This window comes from Heteronotia binoei, chromosome 2 (assembly GCF_032191835.1).
Source record: "Heteronotia binoei isolate CCM8104 ecotype False Entrance Well chromosome 2, APGP_CSIRO_Hbin_v1, whole genome shotgun sequence".
In the NCBI taxonomy this organism is placed as follows: domain Eukaryota; kingdom Metazoa; phylum Chordata; class Lepidosauria; order Squamata; family Gekkonidae; genus Heteronotia; species Heteronotia binoei.
This window is the reverse complement of record NC_083224.1, coordinates 184,918,431-184,944,985: the sequence shown is the minus strand read 5'-3', so window position 1 is coordinate 184,944,985 and position 26,555 is coordinate 184,918,431. Positions and strand designations below refer to the sequence as shown.

The 26,555-nt window shown below is 44.4% G+C and overlaps 2 protein-coding genes across 2 annotated transcripts in view; both read right to left on the bottom strand.

Annotated features, from left to right (window-relative positions):
* The window catches only part of LOC132567045 (zinc finger RNA-binding protein-like), a 49,582-nt gene extending 31,145 nt beyond the window's left edge, over positions 1-18,437 (bottom strand). Inside the window, exons 1-3 of the mRNA XM_060232638.1 lie at positions 18,283-18,437; positions 4,389-4,620; positions 2,227-2,341 (exon numbers count right to left, since the gene is read on the bottom strand). Of these exons, the coding sequence (XP_060088621.1) occupies positions 2,227-2,341; positions 4,389-4,620; positions 18,283-18,341 (406 nt within the window). The 5' untranslated portion in view covers positions 18,342-18,437. The remainder of the gene's footprint in view (positions 1-2,226; positions 2,342-4,388; positions 4,621-18,282) is intronic.
* Positions 1-26,555, bottom strand: part of REEP6 (receptor accessory protein 6) — a 518,143-nt gene that overhangs the window by 368,560 nt on the left and 123,028 nt on the right. The window lies entirely within an intron of this gene.

The following is a 26,555-nucleotide window of genomic DNA, read 5'->3' as shown; positions in this document are numbered from 1 at the left end:
CCTTACGTCTGTCCCAGGCAAATCAGTAGAAACTATAATCAAAGATAGAATTGTTAAGCACATAGAGGGACAAAGCCTGCTGAGGGAAAATCAGCATGGCTTCTGCAAAGGGAAATCCTGACTCACCAACCTTTTGGAGTTAGAATCAGGGCTTTTTTTTGTAGCAGGAACTCCTTTGCATATTACGCCACACCTCCTTGATGTAGCTAATCCTCCAAGAGCTTACAGTACACTCAGTAATAAGAGCCCTGTAAGCTCTTGGAGGATTGGCTATATCAGGTGGGTGTGGACTAATATGCAAAGGAGTTCCTGCTACAAAAAAAGCCCTGGTTAGAATCATAAAGTTGGAAGGGACCTCCAGGGTCATCTAGTCCAACCCTCTGCACAATGCAGGAAAAATACCTCCCCTTAAATTAACAAGATCTTCATTGTCGGAAGAGCTTCTCTTCAGTTTTCTGAGAATACAAACAAGCATAAAGACAATGGTGATCCAGTAGAGATTACATAACTGGATTTTCAAAAGGCTTTTTGACAAGGTACCTCACCAAAGACTCCTGAGTAAACTTAGCAGTAATGGGAAAGGAGGACAGGTTCTCTTATGGATTGAACACTGGCGAAATGACAGGAAGCAAAGAGTAGGAATCAATGGACAACTCTCACAATGGAGGGAAGTAAGCAGTGGGGTCCCACAAGGATCGGTATTGGGGTCAGAATTATGTAATTTATTCATAAAATTATCTGGAGCTAGGGATGAGCAGTGTAGTGGTCAAGTTTGGTGAAAACCAAGGCTGACCGGGACGAGCTCCATGAGGACCTCTACGAATTGGGTAAGTGGGAGATAATGGGGCAACTGAGGTTCAGTGTTAGTAAGTTTAAGGTGATGCACACTGGGACAAAAAAAACCCCAATTTCCAAGTATAGGCCAACAGGGTCTGAACTTGCTGAGAGTGAGAGGAAAAAAGATCTTGAGGTCATAGTGGATAGCGGTGCAGTGGCAAAAAAGGCAAACTCTATGTTAGGGATTATCAGGAAAGGGACCAAGAATAAAACAGGCCATATTGTAACATGCCTGTATAGATCTATGGTGTGGCCCTGGCCTGGTGGAACATGCTCCCATGTGAGATCAAGTCCCGGCGGGACTTCCTACTATTCTACAGGGCCTGGCCTGTGACTGAGATGCTGGGCATTTGGTCCACCTCGGCCTCCACTACCCCACAAAACTACTTCCCCATTAAATTATTTTTCTGAAACAACATGACTAGTCATCCCACAGCAGTCATTAAGGTCTGCCCTGAGTCTTATTCTGGTTTAGTGCCATCCTGTTTACCGTTAGTGTGCTTATTGTAGATTCTTTTAAGCTAGTTTTAACACATGGTTTGTTATGGTACATATACAATTGTCGCAAGCTGCCCTGAGCCCATTTTGGGATAGGGAAGGATATAAACCTAATAAAATAAATCAATATGCCTGTAAATACTAGATCACTGCCACATGAGGTGGTGACGGCTGCAAGCATAAACAGCTTCAAGAGGGGATTTGATTTCAAGAGGGGATCTGATAAACATATGGAGCAGAGGTCCATCTGTGGCTATTAGCCATAGTGTATTGTTGGAACTCTGTCTGGGGCAAGTGATACTCTATATTCTTGGTGCTTGGGAGGGGCAGCAGTGTGAGAATTCTAGTGTCCTGGCCCACTGGTGGACCTCCTGATGGGACCTGTTTTTTTGGCCACTGTATGACAGAGTGTTTGACTGGATGGGCTATTGGTCTGATCCAACATGGCTTCTCTTATGTTCTTAATAAATAAATTCCCTGGAAAAATAAGCAGGAGTTTTGCAGAATCTTAACGATGAACAAAGTTATCCGTATTTAAGGGTGCCACAAAACTCCTGGACATTTCAGGTGCAACAGACTAACACAGCTAATCCTCTGAAACAATTCCATATCTCCTGGGAAAGCTGAGATGGTTATGCCAACCTGGAGACCAGCCTAGTAGGCAACACAGAGAGCAGACTCAAGATACACAGCCACCCTCCAAGGGTTCAAAAGCCGGCTTAGGGAATCTTTGGTTCTGTCGGAAGAGCTTCTCTTCATACCAGCTCCATTTTCCATCTCTTCCCAGAGGCCTCTCTGTCATGGGAGAGAAGCTCCCGCGAGCCTTTACCACTGTACTTGTTAGTCACTACGTTTTAACTACCGCCGTATCTGAATCTGCAGAGAACTCACTTGAGTGGTAGTATGAGTCCGTGGCTGGATGCTGGGACTGCGTGACCACCGCCGGGTAGTAGGGTTTGGTCTCGTAGCTGCTCGCGGACGGGGAACGGCCGTAAGTGTAGCCATCCTGCGTAACGAAAACCCAACAGAACGAGGCCAGGAATTAACCGGTTTGCCAGATGACAATCCACTGGCATAGAATCTATAGCCATCAGATCAGTTTTTGTCAGTTAAATGAGATCCCTGGCTGTGGTTTAGTCAAGAAGGGTAACGGGTTACAGCTCCCAGGTTAAGCTGAGACTACAGAGAGACAGGAAAAAGCATTTCACATAACATCGACTTGGTTATAGAGGAAAGAGATATTTCTTGAGAGCCCCTCAGAAATCAATGGGACATACCCCTGGCCTGGACAAATACAATTAACATTAGAAGTGCTTCAAGCAACTGCTTGCGGAGTGGTGCGGAGTCTGAGAGCTGGCCTGCTAGGCACAAGGGACCACTAGGCCAGCAATGTTCCCTCTAAGCTGCAGAGTCTTGTGAGCAAAAATTCTACTTTGTGAGCTACTGGCATTAAAGCTGTGAGCTGCTGCATAAATTACTGTGCTCTGGGGTCAATCTTCCTGACAAGACAAAGATCTATGAGCTGGAAGCTAAAAATCTGTGAGCTAGCTCACAGTAACTCAGCTTAGAGGGAACACTGTAGGCCAGTGTCCTGTTTCCCACCAACAGCTAAAAGGAGAGCAACATGATCCCCCCTGCCCAGACTAAGTCTCCACCCACCCAAAGGTCACTTCCAGTTGCAGGGGTGCAAGGTAAGCTATGAGGCTCCCCCCACCCACCCACTTACTCCACTGCAGGCTCCCCACATAACAGAAGTTAAGATAGGCAGACTTCAAACGGTGGTCACCACAGATTGGCTGAGCTCTCCTTTTAAGGCTTTATTAGCCTCATTTAATAGTAGACTCAAGAGTCCTGAAGGATGGCTGCCATGAAGTCCACAAACCAAGAATAATCCATGGAAACTTTTGCTAGAACTTGATATGACAAATGAGCTGCACCCATATTGGACTACTGCAATACTGTACAGTCTGGAGATTCATTTTGGTGTCATGGTTAAGTGCACGGACTCTTATCTGGGAGAACCGGGTTTGATCCCCCACTCCTCCACTTGCAGCTGCTGGAATGGCCTTGGGTCAGCTATAGCTCTCGCAGAGCTGTCCTTGAAAGGTCAGCTTCTGGGAGAGCTCTCTTAGCCCCACCCACCTCACAGGGTGTCTGTTGTGGGGGAGGAAGGTAAGGGAGATTGTAAGCCGCTCTGCGACTCAGATTCAAAGTATAGGGCAGGGTATAAATCCAACATCATCTTCTTCACCACATCAAAGCATTTTACAGCATGCTCAAAGTTTTACACTTGTCTCAGCCTCCTGAATAATCTGTACTAGAGGCATAATTCATATTCCCCTGCCTTCAGCTAATAGAGTTTTCAAACGGCAGTGCGCACTCAGCACTAAAGAACCTGGAGGAAGAGAGGGATAAAAACAATCAAGTCTAAGTGAGTGGTTCCTGCCAGTCTCAGAGACTGCAAATCTTGGTCATACACGGACAAGGTCTACGTAGTTGAGGGAATCTCCAAGTATATGGAAAAATATGACCGAACAGTGATTAGAACAAATCAGAGAGAGAAGAGGAGTTGGATTTATACCCAACCTTTCACTCAGGAGCCTCAGAGCGGCTTACGATCTCCTTTCCATTTATTTATTTGTTCATTTATTTATTTAGGCAATTTATAGTCCTCCCTTTCCCAAAAATGGGCTCAGGGTGGATGACAACATTCTAAAAACAGTATAGAAAAACCATTAAAAACCAAATCAAGCAATACAATTTAACAAATCATAAGGAAGTTCCCCACAACAGACACCCGGGGGGGGACACTGAGAGAACTCTTTCAAGAGCTGCTCTTGAGAGAACAGCTCTGAAAGAACTTGTGACTGACCCAAGGTCACACCAGCTGCTGCTCGATGAGGAGGAGGGAATCAAACCCGGTTCTCCAGATCAGAGTCCATGCTCTTAACCACTACACCAAACTGGTTTATGCAGTCTCCTGATGTGTGTTTGGATTAGTTTTTTTTTTTTCAAAAATCTGAAAAAAACGATGCATGCTAATAATCAGTTACCTGATAGTTCTGTGCTGCAGCAGGCTGAGGGGCAGGTTCTGGCTGCCGTGCCCCATAGCCATAGTCCTGTGTGGCGTGAGTCTGGTAGCCTCCATATGCTGAAGCCACGGGCCTGGCAGCCTGCACAGCTGGGGCATAGGTGGGCGTCACAGTGTGGTCCACTCCCGGTGTCTGCTGGACTGTGTAGCTTGCTACTGTGGGCGGGTGGGTGTATGCTGGAGCAGGCTGGGCACTGGAAAGGAAGATAAGCAGAGAGTGAGAAAGATGGTCCAGCTATAGAACAAAGCAGGAGTCAAGTTCACCTTTCAGACCAACAAAGTTTTATTCAGAATGTAAGCTTTTGTGTGCATGCACACTTCTTCAGGCGAGGAATAGAACTGAGCACGGACATAGCAGAATTAGGGCCTGGATTGAGCCTCAGTCCCTGTTGCTTTAATTTCTACAGCAAATTAACCTCCCTAGCTGAATCTTTCATTCTTGCTGGTCTTTTGACTGTAATAAACCTGACTGATTGATATAATCTTTCATTTTGTTTCCCAGGGAGCTTTAGGACTCTGCTGGTGCTCTGACCTTCTAGCACCGATACCCACTTACATGATTTCTGCCTTAGAGGAGGTTTATACTTTCCAGAAGTTAGTGGTGCCACTATCAAAGTTTAAATACACAGGGTATCAGAACCTAGTGTCCTCGACTTTCTGAGAGTTTCCCGACTCCAGTCGAGTAGGGGAGGGATTTGGGTCAGTACGCTGGGTCACTTCTGGTCAGTTCCAGTTTGTCCTGCATCATATTTACTGCAGCTATACATTGGTAGGTATGTTAGCAGCTATAAGTCCAAGAAAGCAGCTATAGTAAACCTCGGGTTTACTAATGGTCAGGGCTGCTTTTCAACACCACATGCCGACACTGGGCTTTTGTGGGTGTGGTCAGAATATGTCCCTTAATCTTATAAATCTGAGTGTACAGTGTATATACGTTTATATGTTCTGAGCCTGTCTTTACAATGTTCTACTTGGAATCTAATAAAATGAATTAAGAAAGGAGCATTGGGTTGTGACTCTCTCTCTCCCTGGAGTGCCCAGCCAGCCCTGCCCACCCAATTTGAACTTGGGAAAGGGAGCTCTGGGCTTTCCAGCCCCTTAATGTTTTCCCCAACAGTGGCCTGATTCACACAGCTTAACCATCTAAAAAGGCCATGGAGTCGAAAACGCAGAACATCTCTAACCGAGGTAGGCTTAATGGACAGATAACCTTCCATTTAAAGGGCTCGTTTAGATGTTATGATGACCCGCAGTACAATCTCAACAGCCGATGGCAGTCAGGAACACACCACATGCTCCCTTCTTATTTGTGCCAATTCTTCACCTCCTGGTTTACAGTAACCGCTCTCTTGTGCCAAAGTGGCATAAAAGCGTGTCTATATTTCCAATCCAGAGCCAAACTAAGTTCATTGTAAGCCCAGTATGATCGATATGGGTGCCACAAGCAATGATGGTTGTCATGACCCAGGAAGCGGAGAAGCAAACTGGCAAACGTAGGGAAGGAAGGAAGACTAACAGAAGCAAGCAAACACAAGGTTCAGTTCAGAGGTCTACAACCTGCGCCTGATCTTTGCTAGCCAAACATTCTCTGCCATGGAAGCTTGCTGGTCACATACTCTTAGCCTACCCAACCCTGCAGGGCTGTTACGAGGGTAAAACAGAGGAGAGGAGAGCAACATAAGCTGCTTTGAGTCCCTAAATGAAGTTATAAATAAAATGAATTCCTCGTGGCCATCTACAAAGTACAATTCCGCCACTCTTTTACCTGCAATCAGTGACTCACAAACTATGGGTCACAAGGGAGGAAGAAGAATAGGATGACTTGGGGGAAATAGTGTGAAATTAATTTGCAAATGGGTCCCGAAAGCACAGTAAGTTTGGAAGTGGAATGAACTGGGACCCAGGTCCAAATCCCCACTCGGCCATGGAACTCACATGGTAACCTTGAGCTAGTGCCAGTCATACTCACTCAGCTTTAACCTACCTCACAAGATTGTTGTGAGGATAAAAAGGAAGAGGAAAGGCCATGCATGTTGTCCACAGCTCCCTAGTAAAAAGACAGGATAAACATGTGACAATTCAAAAAAGTCATGGCATGACACAGCCTTCTAATGGGAAGTTCTGCTGTAGCCACTGATAAACAAACAAGTTCCCGTCTCAGGAAGGAAAGGAAAGGTCCCCTGTGCAAGCACCAGTCGTTTCCAACTCTGGGGTGACGTTGCTCTCACAACGTTTTCATGGAAGACTTTTTACGGGGTGGTTTGCCATTGCCTTCCCCAGTCATCTACACTTTCCCCCCAGCAAGCTGGGTACTCATTTTACCGAATTCAGAAGGATGGAAGGCTGAGTCAACCTGGAGCCGGCTACCTGAACCAGCTTGTGCTGGGATCGAACTTAGGTCGTGAGCAGAGCTTAGGACTACAGTACTGCAGCTTTAACACTCTACGCCACGGGGCTCCTGTCTCAGAAAGAAGAGTCCATAAAAAGGCAAGAAGGAAATAAGAGTGGAGTGAAAAGAGAACTGAGGCAGCTGCTTGTTTACGTGAGCATACCAACATGGTCGCTGGTTGAACTGCATCATCGCACACTTAAAACCTACTGCCAGTAGGTGTAACTTTCTGTGCTTTCCTACAAAAAGTGAAAGACAGAAAAACAGACATGGGGGGATCACTGTAGCTGGGGTGGCCAAACTGCGGCTCGGGAGCCACGTGTGGCTCTTGATGCCCCCACCACTCCATTGGTTGGCTTGGATAATGCACTTAAAGTTGCTTTTTTCCACCTTTCCCTCCCTCCATCTATTGGCTCTCCTTCCCTCCTTCCTTCTCTCAAACATCTGACGTTCCTGTCTTGCGGCTCTCAAACATCTAACATTTATTCTATGTGGCTCTTATGTTAAGCAAGTTTGGTCGTCTCTGATCTAGAGTCTTCAAAAGTTGTTAGATTCACAGGAAAGAGCTGGGGCCAGTTTGCTTCTGTGGAGTCTTCCCTGCAATCCGGGTTCCTTTTCAAAAATGAGATTAGCGCCTTGTGAGAATCTGATCAGGATCATTCCCTGGGGGCTGGCTCGCTTTGACTTGGGTGCTGCCTGTAAAAGGCTCCACTTGTTGGGGCTGGGAGCGTGACGTGAGCCACTACAGCATCCCTCATCCTTTGGAAAGCAATGGGGCCATTTGAATTGGGCTATCCTATCCCTACCCCCCCCCCCCAAAACCAAGACAGGGAGGCCGATTCATGGTGACAGAACAGGCTGTTCTTGGATTAGCAGAGAGCTGCCAAATCTCGGACACAGGCCAAGACAAAAGTGGCGAGTGTGCGAAAAACCAAACGAGCCAAGAATTCCAAGCTTCCTGCTTCAAATAGCAGGGTCCCCCTTTGCAAACATCATCCTGCTCATGCAAAGAAGAGCAGCACAATACAGGTGCCCCAAGAACTCTCCTGGATCAGCTGGCTTCATGAATTGCAGCCCCTTTTTAAACTAGTGGACAAAACCTATTAAGAAGAAATAATCTCCAAAAAGTTGACAGATAACCAAAAGAGAACTGCTAGGAGAGTGACAAAATCAAAGCCTCCTGGGATTACCCCTAAGATCTATCTAGGCCAGGGGTGGTCAAACTGAGGCTCAGGAACCACATGTGGCTCTTTCACACATATTATGTGGCTCTCAAAGCCCCCACTGCCCTGTTAGCTGGCTTGGAGAAGGCATTTGTCTCTTTAAATCACTTCATCAAGCCAGTCAGAGGCTTGGAGAATGCATTTAAAGTTAAAGTTGCTTTCTTTCCCCATCCCTCTCCCATCTATTTGCCTGCCTGCCTGCCTTCCTTCTTGTGGCTCTCAAACATGTAATATTCCTGTCTTGCAGCTCTCAAACATCTGACATTTATTCTATGTGGCTCTTACATTAAGCAAGTTTAAGCTATCATCCTGCAAGCTGGATCCAACAAGGAAGTTCAGAAGCAAAGTGTGAAGGGGATAGCCTCCTCCTAAAGATACTCCCCACAGCCACATGGCTTTGAGTTTCCATTTAGAAGCATGACAAACATATGCTGATAGATCTTTCCTCCTCCATGAATTTACCCATCCCTTTTAACACTATCTGAGATAGAAACGACAACTATATCTTGCAGCAACAAATCCCAATGCCTCAAGGATCTGTCCTGGACCCTGTTTTGTTCAACATCTGTATAAATTATTTGGATGAAGGAATAGAGGGAACACTTATTAAATTTGCAGGCAATACTAAACTGGGAGGAGTCACAAATACAGTGGAAGACAACGACAGGATGATCCTGACAAGCTGGAAAACTGGGCTAAAACAAATAAAATAAAATAAATTTCAACAGGGATAAATGCAAAGTTCTACATTTAGGTAGGAAAAACCAAAAGCGTCATTACAGGATGGGAGAGACTTGCCTTGGCAGTAGTATGTGTGAACAAGATCTAGGGGTCTTAGCGGACCGTACAATGAATCTGAGTCAGCAGTGTGATGCAGTAGCTAAAAAGGCAAATGCAATTTTGGGCTGTATCAACAGAAGTATTAGTGTCCAGATCACATTAAGTGATAGTATCGCTTTACTCTGCTCTGGTTAGACCTCACCTAGAGTATTGTGTTCAGTTTTGGCCCCACAGTTTAAGGATATAGACAAGCTGGAACATGTTCAGAGGAGCCAACAAAGATTGTGAGGAGTCTGCAGACCAAGTCCTATGAGGAAAGATTGAAGAAGCTTGATATGTTTAGCCTGGAGAGAAGACAATTGAGAGGTGATATGATCACCATCTTTTAGTACTTGAAGAGCTGTCAAATAGAAGATGGTGCAGAATTGTTTTCTGTTGCCCCAGAAGGTCGGACCAGAGCCAATGGGTTGAAATTAAATCAAAAGAATTTCTGGCTAAACATTAGGAATAAATTCCTGATGGTCAGAGTTGTTCCTCAGAGGAACAGGTTTCCTCAGGAGGTGGCAGGCTCTCCTTCCTTGGAAGTTTTAAAACAGAGCCTAGATGGCCATCTGACAGATCTGCTGATTCGGTGAATTAGGCAGATCATGAGAGGGAGGGGAGGAAATGTTGCATCGGTGCATGTGGCCCCTTCTTACACATCCAAGGTAATACTGACTGACACTTTGTGGTCAGTCCAAATTTTTTCTCTGGGCCAGACTGGCAAGAGATCCTGGAAGTTTTTGCCGTCTTCTGAGCATGGAGCAGGGGTCACTGGGGATGTATTTGTGAATTTCCTGCATTGTGCAGGGGGTTGGACTAGATGACCCTGGAGGTCCCTTTCAACTCTGATTCTATTATTCTAAGTTAATTACGTACTGCAGAAACACTTTCTTTCATTCACTCTAAGATCTTCTGTCCTATTTCAACAAGTAACCTCTGCAATTAGGAAGGAGAACTCCAGACCCACTGTCTCCACCCAAGCATAATTTTATGAACCTCTATCTCACCCCCATCACATTTCCTGTATACCTAGAGATGTCAGAACTGAATGTGGTAATCCAAATGCAGCCACTCCACAGTCTATCCAATGGCATTAGGATACTGGCTGTTTTGTTTTCAATTCCTTTTCTCATAATTCCTAGAATAGATTTTGCCCATTTCACTATGCCCATTCCGCTAATATTGCTAATCCAGTCCACATTTCCATGCAGTTACCCAACACGAGCCAGAGACTCTTCTCCTGGTTAGTCTCTGCTTGTTCAGACCCCATCAGCAGTTGAGTGCAGTTGAGCTTAATGAAAGGAACACAGGCAATGATGTAGGTTTTTCAGGAAAATCTGAATCAGAAAGTTATCCAACCCAAACTTAAATAATTTTAGAGAGAAAAGTGAAGCACACTATGTACAAGTCTGGCACATATACAAGCACTGGGGTTTCACATCCTCCATATCTTACATTCAGCCCACCTAATGTCCGTAATTACCGTTTTATTAGAGTTTTCCAATACAAAAAACAAACAAGAATGCAAAGGAACAAGGATGTAAATAATATTGCAGTGCAGTAAATAATATTGACTATGGCTAAGTAAGAAGCATGTATAAAGATGATGTAAACCTTGCTGGATAAGAACATAGCAGCCGCATTATGTATGAAAAAAAAAATAGCCTACCTAACATGACTGACTTGAAGATCAAGAGCTCAGGCAACTCTAGATAAAGAGACTATATTTATTTATGCGGGGTGGAAAATTTTCCATGAAAAAATACAGCCATCTGAAAAAATTTCAAAAAACTTTCTGGGGGAAAAAAATCCATTTTGGAAATGGAATGTCTGCTGAAAAATTTCCAGCTCACATAATTTGGTACGGGAACTGAGGAACACCTCAGGAAGGACCCATAACTGAAGGTTTGTTATTCAGTCATGCAGTCAAGTCCGACTCTTTGCGACCCCATGGACAAAATCACACCAGACCCACCATCCTCTGAAGCCTGCTCAAATTCATGTTAGTTGCATCAGTAACGCTGTCCAGCCATCTCATCTTTTGCCGACTCTTTCTTCTTTTGCCTTCTGTCTTTCCCAGCATCAGGATCTTCTCCAGGGAGTGCTCCCTTCTCATTTGGTGGCCAAAGGATTTGAGCTTCAGCTTCAGCATCTGACATTCCAGGGAACAGTCAGGGTTGATTTCCCTTCGGACTGACTGATCTGATCTTCTTGCAGTCAAAGGGACTCTCAAGAGTCTTCTCCGGCACCACAGCTCAAAAGCATCTATTCTTCTGCGCTCGTCCTTCCTTATGGTCCAACTCTCACAGCCATACATTACTACTGGGAATACCATCGCTTTGACTATATGGACTTTTGTTGGCAGGCTGATGTCTCTACTTTTTATTATACTGCCCAGGTTCACCATAGCTGTCCTCCCAAGGAGCAAATGTCTTTTAATTTCATGGCTATAGTCATCATCTGCAGTGATCTGGGATCCCAGGAATGTGAAGTCTGTCACTGCTTCCACGTCTTCCCCTTCTATTTGCCAAGGTGTGATGGGGCTGGATGCCATGATCTTAGTTTTTTTAATGTCGAGCTTCAAGCCTACTTTTGTGTGAGCTGCAATTAACCTTTGTCTTCGCTGGAGCCAAAATTCACCAGACCTCAGTCACAAACCAGTTTCTGATGTAGAATTAAGGACAGTAACCCCAATAACACTATTTATTTCAACGTCAGAGCACGTGTCCACCCACCATATCTACAGAAAGGATAGACAGGTGATCTGACACACCAGAAAGTAATTTACAGAGATTTCAGATTGCCAACTAACTGATATCCTAGGACTACTAATATAAGAAAAGGTTTTTACTTTTTGCTGCATTTTGCTATGTTTCATGGAGATAACAAGGGTACTGAAGTTAGTTGCAAGTGTATCTAGTATATTTGAGGGGGGGGGGGGAATATCCCTACCATGTGTTGCTTTTGATGTCATCCAACGATGTTGTTCTCTCTCATGGATTACTGCCTTGACGTGGCGAGAGGGCTTGAGCAGTTCAGTGGGGCTGTGGGCTATGCCATGCAGGGCCACCCAAGATGGAAAGGCCACAGCTGGGATCCCAGACAAAATGCGATCCACTGAAGAAGGAAATGGCAACCCACTCCAGCATCCTTGCCAAGAAAACCCCATGGACAGTGAGGGCCTGGCGTAACTTTGTCCATGGGGTCGCAAAGAGTCAGACTCGACTGAACAACAACAAAACAATGTTGTAAATTGGTTGGGGGTGGGGTGTTTTTTTTTAATCTGCTGGTTTGCATCCTTTCAGACCCCTGTTCACAACTTATCTGCTTTTCTTAAATGGATTTAGAAGAAGAATTGCAGATTTATACCCCACCCTTCTCTCTGAATCAGAGACTCAGAGCGGTTTACAATCTCCTATATCTTCTTCCCCCCACAACAGACACCCTGTGAGGTGGGTGGGGCTGGAGAGGGCTCTCACAGCGGCTGCCCTTTCAAGGACAACCTCTGCCAGAGCTATGGCTAACCCAAGGCCATTCCAGCAGGTGCAAGTGGAGGAGTGAGGAATCAAACCCGGTTCTCCCAGATAAGAGTCCATGCACTTAACCACTACACCAAACTGGCTCCTATATATGTGTGTGTGTGCCCATGCACGTTTGCGGAGGGAAGAGAATCATGTATTCTGCAGGGTACTCAAGCACATTTTTTGGAAAAAGGAAACATACCAGTAATTAAATAAGCAAAGTGCTGATCCATATTGTTCTCTCTGTTTAAAATAAAGTCTAAGCCAGGGGTGTCAAACTGTTATGATGGACGGATCTGACATAAATGAGACCTTGTTGAGCCAGGCCATGTTGGGTTGGGCCGAGCCATGTGTGTACCTATTTAGGATTAGGTATAAGAGAAATAACTTTATAAAGGACACAGACAAACACAAATATATATTTTTTTAAAAAAACTTAAAAACATGCTTAAAATGTTAGCACTCATTAAAGGTGCTTTCTTTGTATTTCTCCCATGGGAACCAAGGAACTGGGCAAAGGAAGTTCTGGCTCTTTCCTTCCTTCCCCAGGGGACCAGGATGGGGAGCAGCCTCAGCCAATAGAAAGAAAAGAGGCTTGGCTCAGTTGCTCTGCTGTGCCAGTGAGAGAGTCTGGAGAAACAAGCTGTGCCTCCCCCCCCTTCCTCCTCAAGGGACGAGCCTCAGTCAATGGAAAAAATAGAGGGTGTGCTCTGTAGCTTCTGTGCAATTGAGCAAGCCTTTCAAAGCAAACTGTTATGCAGAAGGAAGCAAGATATAGGGAGAAGGAAGCAGAGGACAGTCAGTTGCTCAGGGGCCTGATAGGAGCCCTCCGGGGGCCTGATTTGGCCTCTGGACCACCTGTTTGACACCCCTGGTCTAAGCCTCTGCTTGCATATGAATAAAACAGCTATTTCAAAGAAAGGGGGAAAGAAAAAGTATGCTTTGGTGAGGAATTCCATCCTGTGGGTCAGCTGAACAAGGCAGAGCCCAAAGAGCAGAGGGTCATTTGGAAGGTACCTTTCTCAGGCACTTATTGAGGGGAGCAGAAGATGGGATGAGCATAGCCTCAATCAGAAGAAGGGGCAGGTAAAGGGAATCGAAACGGCCATGGGGAAAATGCATCAGGGTGTCAGAAGAGAAGGAGGAAACCAGGATGGGTGCAACACCACTTTAAAAGGAAGCTATTATTTTGAAGGAGCCCCGTGGTGCAGAGTGGTAAAGCTGCAGTACTGCAGTCCAAGCTCTGCTCATGACCTTAGTTCAATCCTGGAGGACGCTAAGTTCAGGTAGCCGGCTCAAGGCCGACTCAGCCTTCGGTCTTTCCAAGGTCAGTAAAATGAGTACCCAGTTTGCTGGAGGGAAAGTGTAGACAACTGGGGAAGGCAATGGCAAACCACCCCCTGAAAATGTCCTGATGTGACGTCACCCCTATGGGTCGGTAACAACCCGGTGCTTGCACACGGGACTACTTTTACCTTAATGATTATGAGAGTTAGAAGAGTAGTCAGAAGAGGGAGAGAGCCAAGAAGGGGAAAAAGAATGCCAGGAAAAGGCAGTTATGTTTGTCAAGCCAGGTAAATGCAGTCACACTGGCAAGAGCTCCAGCTCTCTGCTTTATCCCTCTCCTCCATATTCCGTGTACAATGCAGAGAGAGATTGTGAGCACAAGTTGATGTTTAAAGTCTTATTGCTTAAATTGGAGAGATTACTTGAACTTAACTGTCAGTTTGATGCTGTACTGAAGGGACCTTTACTGAAGAAGGGACCTAACCGCCAAAACCTGGGAGCCAACCAGAAGCCATGTCTCATTTGTGTTTTGGACACTGTACAGTTTTTGTTTGAGCGTCAGACACTGTGCAGATCATGATTAACTTGACTTAAAAACTGTTCCAGGACTTTTTTCCTTGTAAGGGTTTCTTTTTTAAAATGTTTTATTGATACCAGACTAAACTACTATATTTTTGTACTGATTACTACATTTGTAACATTAAGAATAATTATTATAAAATATATTTTTTGATTGTGTCTTTACTTTATATTTCACATTGGCTGTTCTTGTTTATCTGGTTTCAACACTGTGACTCCTCTGGTATTACCCTTCAGTGTCAAGCCATGCTTGCATTCAAGACTTCCAGCTCTCTGCTTTATCCCCTCCCCCATATTCCAGGTACAATGTGGGGGTCAGCCTTCCTTGCAGGGCTGTGGTTAACAATAGTTGACAAACACAACCACGCACGCGAAGCTTGCCACTGCAGCTTGCCACTTACATGGTAAATATTGGGAGCAGTGGCAAAGCGGTTCAGGGCATGAGAGGTGAACCATGAAGCCCCAATACACTCCTGGTCACAGCCCTAAGGATGGGCATGAACCGAACCGTGAATCATGATTCGTGCTAAAAATGGCCAATTCGTGGTTCGTTCTGAACTGGTTCATCTGATCCCATGGATCCACAAACCAGCCTTTTTTCTTGGCATGTCATTTGCTCTTTTTTTCCAGGCAATCCAGTACCAGTATGATTCCCCAGCCCCTGCACTTCTAGTCAGTTTCCAGTGAAATTTACTAGAAGCGGCAGCTACATTCTCCCCAGGCCCACATGCTTCTGGTCAGTTTCCAGTGAAACTGACTAGAAGTGGCCGCACCACTCCCCCTTAGCCCCCTGCGGCTTCTAATCAGTTTCACTGGAAACTGAACAGAAGGGCAGGGGCTGGGGAGAGTGGAACTGCCGCTTCTAGTCAGTTTCCAAGCTTCCTGGGGGTGAAACTGACCCTTTCTTTCACCAGTTTGACATACTCCTAAGAGCAATTTACTGGCGGCACCTGCTTTGGAAGGCTGTAGTCCAGCCCCCCAAAATCCAATTTGCACCAAACTCAGGGATAAGATAGAGGAGAGCCCGCTGAAGAGTTTGCCACAAGTTTGGCATTTTTAGTCCACTCGGGGGCCATCCTATGCCTTCCTAAACAGAATGAACCAACGAACCACAAATTCTTCAGGAAATTTAAACAAAACACAAAATGAACTGAACCACCAATTCAGGGAACCCAACGATCCATGCCCATCTCTAATACACCCCCCAAGCTTCATCCAAACACAATACAGAAAAGCTAAAACCTGAGAAAAGAAGAATCTCACCTGCAGCAAACAGCCTCAGGGACCAAATGTTTATTTATTGAAAATCGTTATTATCTGCATTTCCATTTTACAGAACGCAAGTCAGCTTTCAATACGTATAAAATAACAATTAAAATACCGCAATTTAAAATCTCCAATTAGGACTACCAATAAATAAAAACCAAATTAGTCAGATGCAGTCCTAAATAAAACCATCTTCAGGAGGCAGACCGAAAGTGAGCTGGCCAGGTGCTCCTCCCTGGAGAAGTTGGGCCTGCCACTGAAAAGGCCCTCTATCATGTGCCCACCAGAGCAGCTTTTTTGATTAGCAAGCAGTAAGCAGAGCCACAGATGATCTTCCTCAGTTTCCTAGCTACTATACAGGGATAAATGATGTCCATGTATCCAATGGGATCATCATAATCATTAATGAACAGATATCCGTGAAATACTCTTGATGCTCCAAAGCCCCTAATTGAATGCTATGCTGGGCATCACTTTTAGAGAGCCAGGACAGATGCATTCTGAATAAATATTCTGTGTCGCACCTGACACAGAGTTGGTGTCATAAAAATATTTATCGGGATGAGGTGATACAGGGCCACAAGAAAGACAGCGGAACGAGAAGTTCTCAGAACACATCCCTGCTGTGACTGTGCTAGCAGGTTTCCGTGGTTGTTGTTGGGAGGGGTGGGAGGGGTTGCCAACAAGTCACAACTGACTTATGGCAATCCTGTAGAGTTTTCAAGGCGGAAGACGTTCGAAGGTGGTACCAGTGCCTGCCTCCATGACACAACCATCGCGGTATTCCTTGGAGGTTGCCCTTCCAAATAACTTGCCAGGGTCAGGCCTGCTTAGCTTCCAAGATCTGGCAAGATCAGGCTAATCTGAGCCATCCAGGTCAGGGCCGTCAAAGCCATAAACTCACCCAAATAGTCAAGCTCTACTTCTCAACCTCAGTATCACTGACCCTAGCAGTCAAAGCTGAGCTACCTTTCAAAGAAAGATTAGGAGATCACACATACAAAGCCCTCTAAGGATACCACAGATTTGAGAAGCCTTATTCTCTCAGCACCTTCCCATTCCCTCTTGCAATGTAGAGGGTGTCAGTAGATACACAAGCTAACCTTGCTCATCTGTTGTGAGGACTACCAAGGCAGTTTAGTTGTTTGAAAATATAAGTATACACAACACATCAGAATACTTTGAAAACTTGCTCCATGGAATGTCATTTCTATTTCAGCTCCGTCCATATGAAAAGGTTTCTCACAAAGCTGAACTACCTTAGAGGGCTGGTCGTGAGAATATTCAAAATAACGCATAAAAATACTTTTACAACCCATGAAGTGTTCGGAGGTTCATTCATCATCATCCCACACATAATTTGCATAATTAACCCTGGCCTATCTTTCAAGGTTGTTGTAAGGAGAATAGATGAAAAGTGCTCAACATGCTATCTAGAATTACATGGTGCTATTATCTACCGAAGACTACTTTTCAGTTTAATCCACTATCCACAATCAGGAAAGGGTACTGCCCATTATTTGTCTATCCCTGCAATCCTGGACTACCTTGCAGGGCAGACATAATGATGCCCACTACATCATGTAAGGTCCTCTGAGCTCCTGAAATATGCTTTATCACACTTACAAGTTTGACCTTAATTCAGGATCCTCCTAACAATGTCAGGTACAGTATAAAAACGCAAGCCTACCCAGCAGGATTGTTGTCAGGATTACAGTAAGGCAGTATCAGCAATGCTCCTCCTACTTACCCATCGCAGACAGAACTGAGGAGCAACGCAAAATACTAACATACTATCTTAAATTGTCATGATAACCAACAAAACACATACGAGAGCATCCCTTAAACTACCACATAAGATTATTTCTTGTTAACCCTAAACACACCTACCATGGACAAAGGGCAGGATAAAACACATAAATATACACAACACATTTGATGGGCTCTCCTTCCTTGGAGGTTTTAAAACAGAGGCTAGATGGCCATCTGACAGAAAGCGGATCCTGTGAATTTGGGGGGAGGTCTTTGTGAATTTCCTGCATTGTGCAGAGGGTTGGACTAGATGACCCTGGAGATCCCTTTCAACTCTATGGTTCTAGGAAATGAAATAAATAAAGGGATAACTGTAATACGCTGGTCTACTTCACAGGAGTTATCCTACAATTTGGAAGGCAATGCAAGGGAAATGCTTTACACAACCTTTGAAACGGGCCACTTGACCTTATTTGACATCATCTGCCAAGGACTGCTCACGAATTTAGACAAGTGCGCCCCGAAGAGGCGGGTTACGATCAGTGTTCCCTCTAAACTGAGTTAGCATGAGCTAGTTCACAGATTTTCAGGCTCCAGCTCACAGATTTTTGTCTTAGCTCAGAAAGGATGACCCCAGAGCACAATAATTTATGCAGTAGCTCACAACTTTAATGCCAGTAACTCACAAAGTAGAATTTTTGCTCACAAGACCCTGCAGCTTAGAGGGAACACTGGTTACGATGACGAGAAATGGTGGTCTTCCTCGCCAAAGCCACAGAAGGGGCTCGCGGGCTTGAAAGGTGCCACAAATCTGACGGCTGCTCTTCTCAGCCCCGCCCCCCCCCCGCGTCTCAGAAGGGAGGGACTCGTTTTGGAAGCGGCCTACCTCACAGGGCTGTTGTCGCGGCCACTCAGGCCAGGCCACCCCTTTTTCCCTCTCTCCCTCCCAATCTTATTGAGCCTCTGAAGCCCCTTCCCGGCCTCACGAGACTGAGGGCGACCGCCTCCCTCTCGTACCTGTATTGAGGGCCGGCGACGGCGCCGGCTGCAAACCCGTAGTAGTTACTGGCCGCCATTTTGGCGTCTTCACAGGGAGACCGGCTCGGGAAGAAGGGGGGGTGTGCGGGGAGGAGGGGGAGTTGAGCGAAGGAGGGAGCGCGCGGGGGAGGCCGGGAACTGCAGGACGCACGCGACACGCACGCGCCGGCCGCCCACGCGCTCTCGCGCGGTCAAGCCACGCCCCCGCGAGTTCTGACAGGAAGGCGCGGTCTTTCCCTGAGGGGGAAAGAACAGACGAGCCGAGGCCGGGCAGAACGGCTCTGCTTTCTGTTTCAGACCTGAGGCTGCGCGACGCTCTGATTTCCTTCGGTCTCTATGGTACGCATTTCTTCGAATCCGGTTCGTTTTTTTTTAACGGGCCGCTGCCATCGCGAGACTTAGGTGTGGGGGAGAGGGGGTGAAAAATGAGGAAAAATCCCTTGAGTGACTTTGATAAGAGTCCGGTGGCCACGACCTACTTAAAGAAAGGCATTTAAAAAAAAAAAATTAAGGGACGTGAACCGAATAAATGAGTGGCTGCATCTCAGCGCCTAATCGCCATGACAACTGAGGGGGAATCTGCGAGAGGAAAAAGCTTTCCTGTGGGAGCAAACCGGTACGGTGACGTCAGGACGGTGACGTCATTTCACGCCTTGAATCTATTATAAATGTGTCCATGAAGGGAATGCATACATGAAGCTGTTTTACACTGAATCAGACTATTAATCCATCGAATCTGTATTGCCTAAGGCTGGCAGCAGCTCTCCAGGGTCTCAGTCTGAGGTCTTTCACATCACCGCCTACCTGATACTTTTAACTGGAGTTGCTGCGGTTTGAACCTGGGACCTTCTACATGCCAAGCAGATGCTTTAAAAAACAAACCCAAGCATCCATTATATATAAAAGTGACCTCCTCACCTATTCTACTACGCTGCAATTCTAACCTCTTTACAAAATCTTACATGTATAAAACTTGTAACTGTCACTTCCCAGCATAATCCACACAGAAATGTTTTAAGAAGTCAACTTTATAAAGGGGTTAGAACCAGTGCTCCCTCTAAGATGAGTTAGCTCACAGATTTTTAGCCTCTGGCTCACGCATTTTTTGTCTTAGCTCAGGAAGGATGACCCCAGAGCATACTTAATTGATGCAGTAGCTCACAAGTTTAATGCTAGTAGCTCACAAAGTGGAATGTTTGCTCACAAGACTGCAGCTTAGAGGGAACATTGGTTAGAACTATAGCATAGTTGAATAGGTGAGGAGTCATTTTTATAAAGGAGTAGGAATGTTGTTGTTCAGTTGCACAGTCGAGTCCAACTCTTTGCGACCCTCAAAGTCACACCAGGCCCTCCTGTCTTCTACCATCTTCCGAAGTCTGCTCAAATTCGTGTTAGTTACGTTGTCCAGCCATCTCATCTTTTGCCGTCCCCATCTTCTTTTGCCTTCTGTCTTTCCCAGCATCAAGATCTTCTCCAGTGAGTGCTCCCTTCTCATTTGGTGGCCAAAGTAGGAATGTAACAATGTTTATTGCATGCATCATCGTGCTTTTACTACATTTTCTACTTTTGTAAATAAGGGTGGCCTATAAACAACAAATTAAAAACCAGGTTTCCAGGCCCCCTAGGGTCGCTATCTGTGTTTTGATAAATTCCTGGATATTCAGGGTCACAGCCAGGAGACAATGGAGTTTGGGGGTGGGAAAGACAAATCTCTGTGGGCATGGGCTGAGATTCTAAAACTTCTGTTTCTTCTGGATTCCATAGTATACCCTATAGTCTGCCCTCCAAACCTGCATTTTCTCCAGAGAAAGTGCTCTGCAGTCTGGAAATCAACTGTAATTTGGGAAGATCTCCAGGTGCAATCTGGAGGCTGGTTACCCTATATGGCAACTAGCTAGAGGGAGGGCTAACAAGGTTGGGAAAGGTCTCTGCAAATGTGCTGACATCACTTCCTGTGTGTACTAATATGTATTATATGTAATGCCTTAGGGAACACATTTGCATATTAAGCCACACCCCCTGACACCAAGCCAGCTGGAACCGCCGTCCTGTGTGTTCCTGCTTAAAAAAAGCCCTGCTTAGGGGGTTTTGTTTGTATTGTTTCTGATTTTGCAATCTAAGGCCTACTGCGTTGTTTACTGGATGTCTTATGTTGATAGAATTTTTAAAAAATATTTTATCTGCTAAGTCTCAGAAAGGTGAAATAAAATATAAAGGTGAAATGAAATAAATATATTTTATCCATTACTTTGGGGGGAAATGAGGGTAAGCTGGTACTGAAACTGAGGGTAATGGTATTGGATTTTTTTTTCAATTTGTACCTTCAGATGGAACACTGCTTCATTTAAATTTTCTGCCACAGAAGGTGAAGGTGGCAGAACATGAACTGGAAGGTGGCCTCTCGGCTACTACACTCAGGATGGACAAAAGGAAATACTTCTTTACACAGAATGATTAAAATGTGGAATTCTCTCCCAAAGGATGCAGTGATGGTCACAGGCATAGATATCTTTAAAAGAGCATCAGATTCATGGAGGATAGATTTATCAGTAGGTGCTAGCCATGGTGACTAAAGAGAATCTTCACATTCAGGTAGTCAGCCTCTGAATCCCAGTTCCAGGAGGCACCATGAAAGGAAGGCCCTTAGCTTTTATGCCCTTTTGTCGGCCTCCAGAAGAACTGGTTGGCCACAGTGTGAGACAGGATGTTGGACTAGATGGACCACTGATTCAGCAGGGCTCTTCGTAATGATCTCAAAGTGGTCCTGATGTACCTTTTGGGGCCACCTCAGGCTTGGTTCCGCTCATGCATCATTCATTTGATGTATCAATGGCTGGCATGCTCATGAATGACCTCTCAGCATGTGTCTGATACAGCAGTACATTTTCCACTTCTCAACAACAGTGCTATTTGATGGCATTACCTCATGCCCACATCACCAGCTAAAATACAGGCCAACCATAGGCAGCTCTCTTTGAACCGCAGTTCAGCTTGACACGCTGGCAGCTCCCTCACTTTGTGGTGGGCATCAGAATAGGTTCTGTAATTACCACCAACAGCAGCATTTGTTGAACTTCACACCTGGTCACTGGCAGCATGTCCCTCTCTTCAACCCATCAGTGATTTCCCTCCACATATCTGAGACTGAAGCAAGTCTTCCAAACAAAGATCAGCAGGAGTGCAGGTCGCAACCAAGGAGCCTACCATCATGTCTGGATCCAGGTTGGTTGAGAATCCCTCCTAGAAGCACACACATATTACATTTTAATTATGCATAGTAGATTTTGATTCCTTTTTTTTTAATTTAAGGTTTTATTTTTATTAATAAGAATTTGACAAAACAACAAACCATACAAACAGATATACGCACATAATACACATCAACATTAACATCTAACGGAGCGAATGAACTAAAAACTAAGATCATTAATATTTTCCTGTCATTTCAAAACCCAGTTGTTTAGCCCATAAATACATAGGACTCCAAGTTTCTTCGCACTCTTCCACATTTCCTCCTTTTAACCTACACGTTAACATATCCATTTCAGCTGCTTCAAGTAATTTGCACAAAAATTCATTTTTGTTCGGTATTTGCTGCGTTTTCCAGTATTTAGCATACAAAATCCTTGCTATAGTAACATGGAGTAATAACTTTTTGGGGGGTTTTGGAATAGCGATTTTGCAAATATTTAATAAGTATAATTCTGGTACATGAGGGATTCTCATTTTTAGCATCTCTTGGCACCAGAGAGATATTTGCACCCAATACTTTTTTGCTAAATCGCATTTCCACCACATGTGGTATAGCGAGCCTTTCATCTTTCTACACTTCCAACATTCGTCAGATACGTTTGGGAAGGCTTTGGAAAGCCTTTCAGGGGTATAGTACCAACGGTAAACCATCTTGTACAAATTTTCTTTAAGTAACGAGGATTTTGTCAATTTTAAATTTTCCTTCCATATTTTCTCCCATTCATTTAATTCAATAGTATAGCCGAATTCTTGCATCCATTTAACCCAATTTACCTTTACATTTTCATCTTGCATCTTCATTCCAATAGCCAATTATAAAATCTAGAAATCAATTTTCGATCTGATTCCAATATAATACAGTCGAATTAATTCAATTTTTTCGGAAAGCCTAATCTCTTATCCACCTTATACCTTGACTTAATTTGCGTTTTAAGCCACCAATCCATTCTGGGGATTTCATCGATATTCAGGTGTTGCTTAACATCTAATAAACATTCGTAGGTATAATTATCTTCCCAACTAAAAAGATTTGGTTGGACCGACGCTTCCACCGGAGAAAGCCATTTGGGAGTATATCTGTACACTTGATTTTTGACCTCAGACCAAGTCTTGTGCAATGATTTCCTTACTTAATGTCTAAGAAATTTACTTCCTTTTATTGGGCCTTCATACCAAATGTAGATTTTGATTCTCAAGAGCCACTCTGTAGATTGAAAGGTGGAATAAATAATACATAAAATTGGGCCACAGAACTTTAAGGATTGATTCATATCCTGCATGGTTTGATATTTGATTGTCAGTGCTCAGTCAGTGTTAAAGAGCCCCAAGTCTGTCTTACCCACAGAATGGGAACTGACAGCAGTGCAGTATGTGTATGGCAGTGCCAAGGTCATGGGTGCCAGCCAGGACCAGGGATAATATTGATGGAGATCCAGGGATCGATTCCATGCTCACAATAATCAAGAACAAAAACCAAGACCAAGTGGATAAAGTCCAGGATGAAGGAATTATGCACAGCAGGATAAGAATGTGGCAATAGACAGACACCCCCAACTCTCAGTCATCAAGAAGGATCCAGAATCAGAAGAAAGCCTAAAGCTCTCAGTATTGTAAAAGCAGAAGCTGAGACTATATCAGATTGGTAGACAGGAGCTACAAGCTCAGGTGCAGTTAGGAAGACAGAAAGGAAGCTCAGCACACCAAAACAAATCCAAGTGGGCAGCCGTGTTGGTCTGAAGCAGCTGAACAAAGCAGGAGTCAAGTTGCACCTTTAAGACCAACAAAGTTTTATTCAGAACGTAAGCTTTCATGTGCTGAAAGCACACTTCTTCAGATGATCAGGCACACAAAAACTTACGTTCTGAATAAAACTTTGTTGGTTTTAAAGGTGCAACTTGACACCAGGACAAAGCACTGAATTGTTGGGCTTCTTTGAGGCTTTTATAGTGCTTCCTACTGCGGGGACCAATGGTCCTAGTACATGAATGGAGCCTCTTGACTCTTTAAGTTTCTTCATAGCATCTAAAAATGATCAATGATTCAGTTGCTGATTTCTCCACACCTCTGCATACCACACCTAATCCAATCATGCCTGCTATCATCATTCGACATCCAAAATCGCTCTGCTCTCCAATTATAAGGACAGATGGACTCAGATTCTAGCTCTATCTAAAGAAGTGAGCAGTGACTCACAGAAGCTCATACCCCGCTACAAATGTTGTTAAGTCCTTAAGGTGCTACTGGACGCTTGTTCTTTTCTACTGCTACAGACAGTGGAATGTCTCAGTGGTATGCCACAGTGACCAACAGAACTTCTCCAAAGGCCGCTGGTTCAGGCCTCAGCATTCATTCATCCTGCTGACGTGAGACTGGGTCTTATTTCTTCTTTTGCCATCAAGTCAAGCTGAGTTCTGGTGACCCCTAGTGGGGCTTGAAGGCAAAATGACATTCAGAGGTGGCTTGCCATTGCCTGCCTCTGCATCACAACCCTGGTATTCCTTGGAGGTCTCCCATCTAAATACTAGCTAGGGCTGGCCCTGCTTAGCTTCTGAGATCTGACGAGATCTGGCTTGCCTGAGCTATCCAGGTCAGGGTGATATACATTTATTTTTGATGTAAATCTGGGTTTTTTTTAATCATTGTCTACACTGCCCTGTTCTGAAATCCTAGTCACAGAATCATAGAGTTGGATTGCATGATTTATTGGAGGCCTTTGTTGTCTGATTGAATTGTCTTCTGTATTTTGTAATGTACCTTTGAATGCCGGCTAGAAAGGCGGGCTATAAATGAAGTAAAATAAAATGTAAAAATAAGTACAAACACATATCAATTTTACTGGTTGATCTGATGGCTGATGAGGTTACACTTCTACAGTATGTCGATTAGCCAAAATGAACCACCTGCAGTGGCCACATACTACAAAAGCTTTGTCCACTGCTAAATGTACCTAAAGTTTGTACTGTATATAAAGTTTGTATTGTATAAACATAGATGCACTGGTTTATTCCTGCTGTCTAATAAGAAAAGCAAGTAATGCATATCATGCAAACCCCCCCCCCCCAAAAGTTTCAGCTAATTCATTTTCATACACAGACTTACAAATCTAGAGTGACAAGCCCCATCATGGAAGAGGGATTCTCCGCTCTCCTTCCAGTGAGAATGCTTTTTGTAAAAGGGCTCCTACTTCAACATCAGCTATGCCAACAAAAAGTATTATTGAAATGCAGATGTATGTGGATTTACACCAGGACTTTTGCCTTTTAGATTTCTGGAAAGTTCATGAACCTGGCTCTTCTGGTTGGCTTTTTGCTGAGCACCAAGGAGTTTTTAAAAATACTGTTAAATAATTATAGCAGTTGATCTATACAACTATAATTTGATGGTGGTAAACAGTCAAAACATACACCCATCACTGCTTGTCAGAATTCCAGAGGTGCTCAAAAAGGGTTGAGACCTCTGAGTTAATGGATTAAGTAAGGAGGTAATGGGCCCCTAAATGCTTTTAACTTTCTGTAACAAATACATGTATTTTTGGTTATAATTTTATTTTGGTTTTTTTTAAAAAAAAAAATTGGTCCTTAATGTACTTTAACCTTTTTATTATATTTATTTATTGTTAATTTGTATTCCACCCTTTCCCGCAAGCAGGGCCGGATCTAGGGGGAGCAGAGGGAGGTGCTTGACCTGGGCACCACTGGAGGGGGGGTGCCAAATTGGGTATGGAGTCCATTCTATTCTATGGGCCCATAAGGTAGAATGGACCCATAACGGGGTGCCATTTTTAATTCCCCCCCCTCTCAAAAAACATGTAGATCCGGTCCTGCCCGCAAGCGGGCTCAGTTACCAAAACTTACAATAATTAAAACTACAAGCTAAAACCATAAAATATAATAAAACAAATAGTATATATGCCACAGGCAGCGGTCTCCACTGGATGCATTTTATATATCAGTACAGCAGTAGACCCAGAGATGGAATAATATATTAAGATAATATAGCATCGTGACAGGTCAGGGAGGCCAAGCAGATGGAAATAAGGATGTCTGCTGCCTCAACCAAAGGCCCGGCGGAATAGTTCTGTCTTGCAGGCCCTTTCAGGTTCTTAATTCCAGTTTTGGGGTTAGGTTTTTTTCTTTGATGGATTGATGCTCAAAAAATGAGATAAATAATTAATCAGTCAGTTCATGGTTTAAATGATCCATCAGTTCTAAAAGAGCTAGAAAAGAAAATAACATGGCTTATCATGGCTCCAAAAGGTCGATTCACTAAACTGGTTAGTTACGCAACTGGGCAACTCTTTAATAGGCTTGGTCAGCCAATCTAATGGTCAGTTCAATGATCTGGTGAGAAAGTAATTATGATGAGCTGGGGTTCCAAAGTTAAAATGAATAATCACTGTTCAATATTAAATGAGGGCAGATAACCTTAATTACACAGTTTTTTATATGCCTGCTTCGGTTTTGTGGGTTAAAAATGCCAGGTTCATAGATTTGCCATTCATATAGAATGGCAAATTCATAGATTGATTCAATTGATTGGTCAGTCCCAAGCGCAAGAGCAAATTATTCCATTAACGTCGATTATTTTAATTGGTCATCTCCCTGAAGAACTGCTCAATTAATTGTCACCGGCACGCATTCATCTTCCTGCGATGAACCATCCAGTCAATTGACTAATTTATTGTTCCGTTAATTGTTCAGCTAATGAGGCCTTAGAGAAGCCAGCGTTTGAAGGAGGCAAAAGCCCTACATTGTGTTTTGGCTGGAACACGTAACAGCAAACCGGTATTAACATTAACAGCCAACACATCTGACGCCAACCCAGCTCCGCTCCCGGAGCCAAAAGAGCAAAAGCAAAGCAGGCTGGCTGGCCGGCCGGTTGAGTCGACGCCAAACGTCACCGCGCACGCGCCAAGAGTCAAGGAGGGGGAACGGCGACAAGGCCTTAACCAGTCCCTCCCTCAATGCGCGGACCCACAAGCCCCCGCGCCCCTTCCTTGA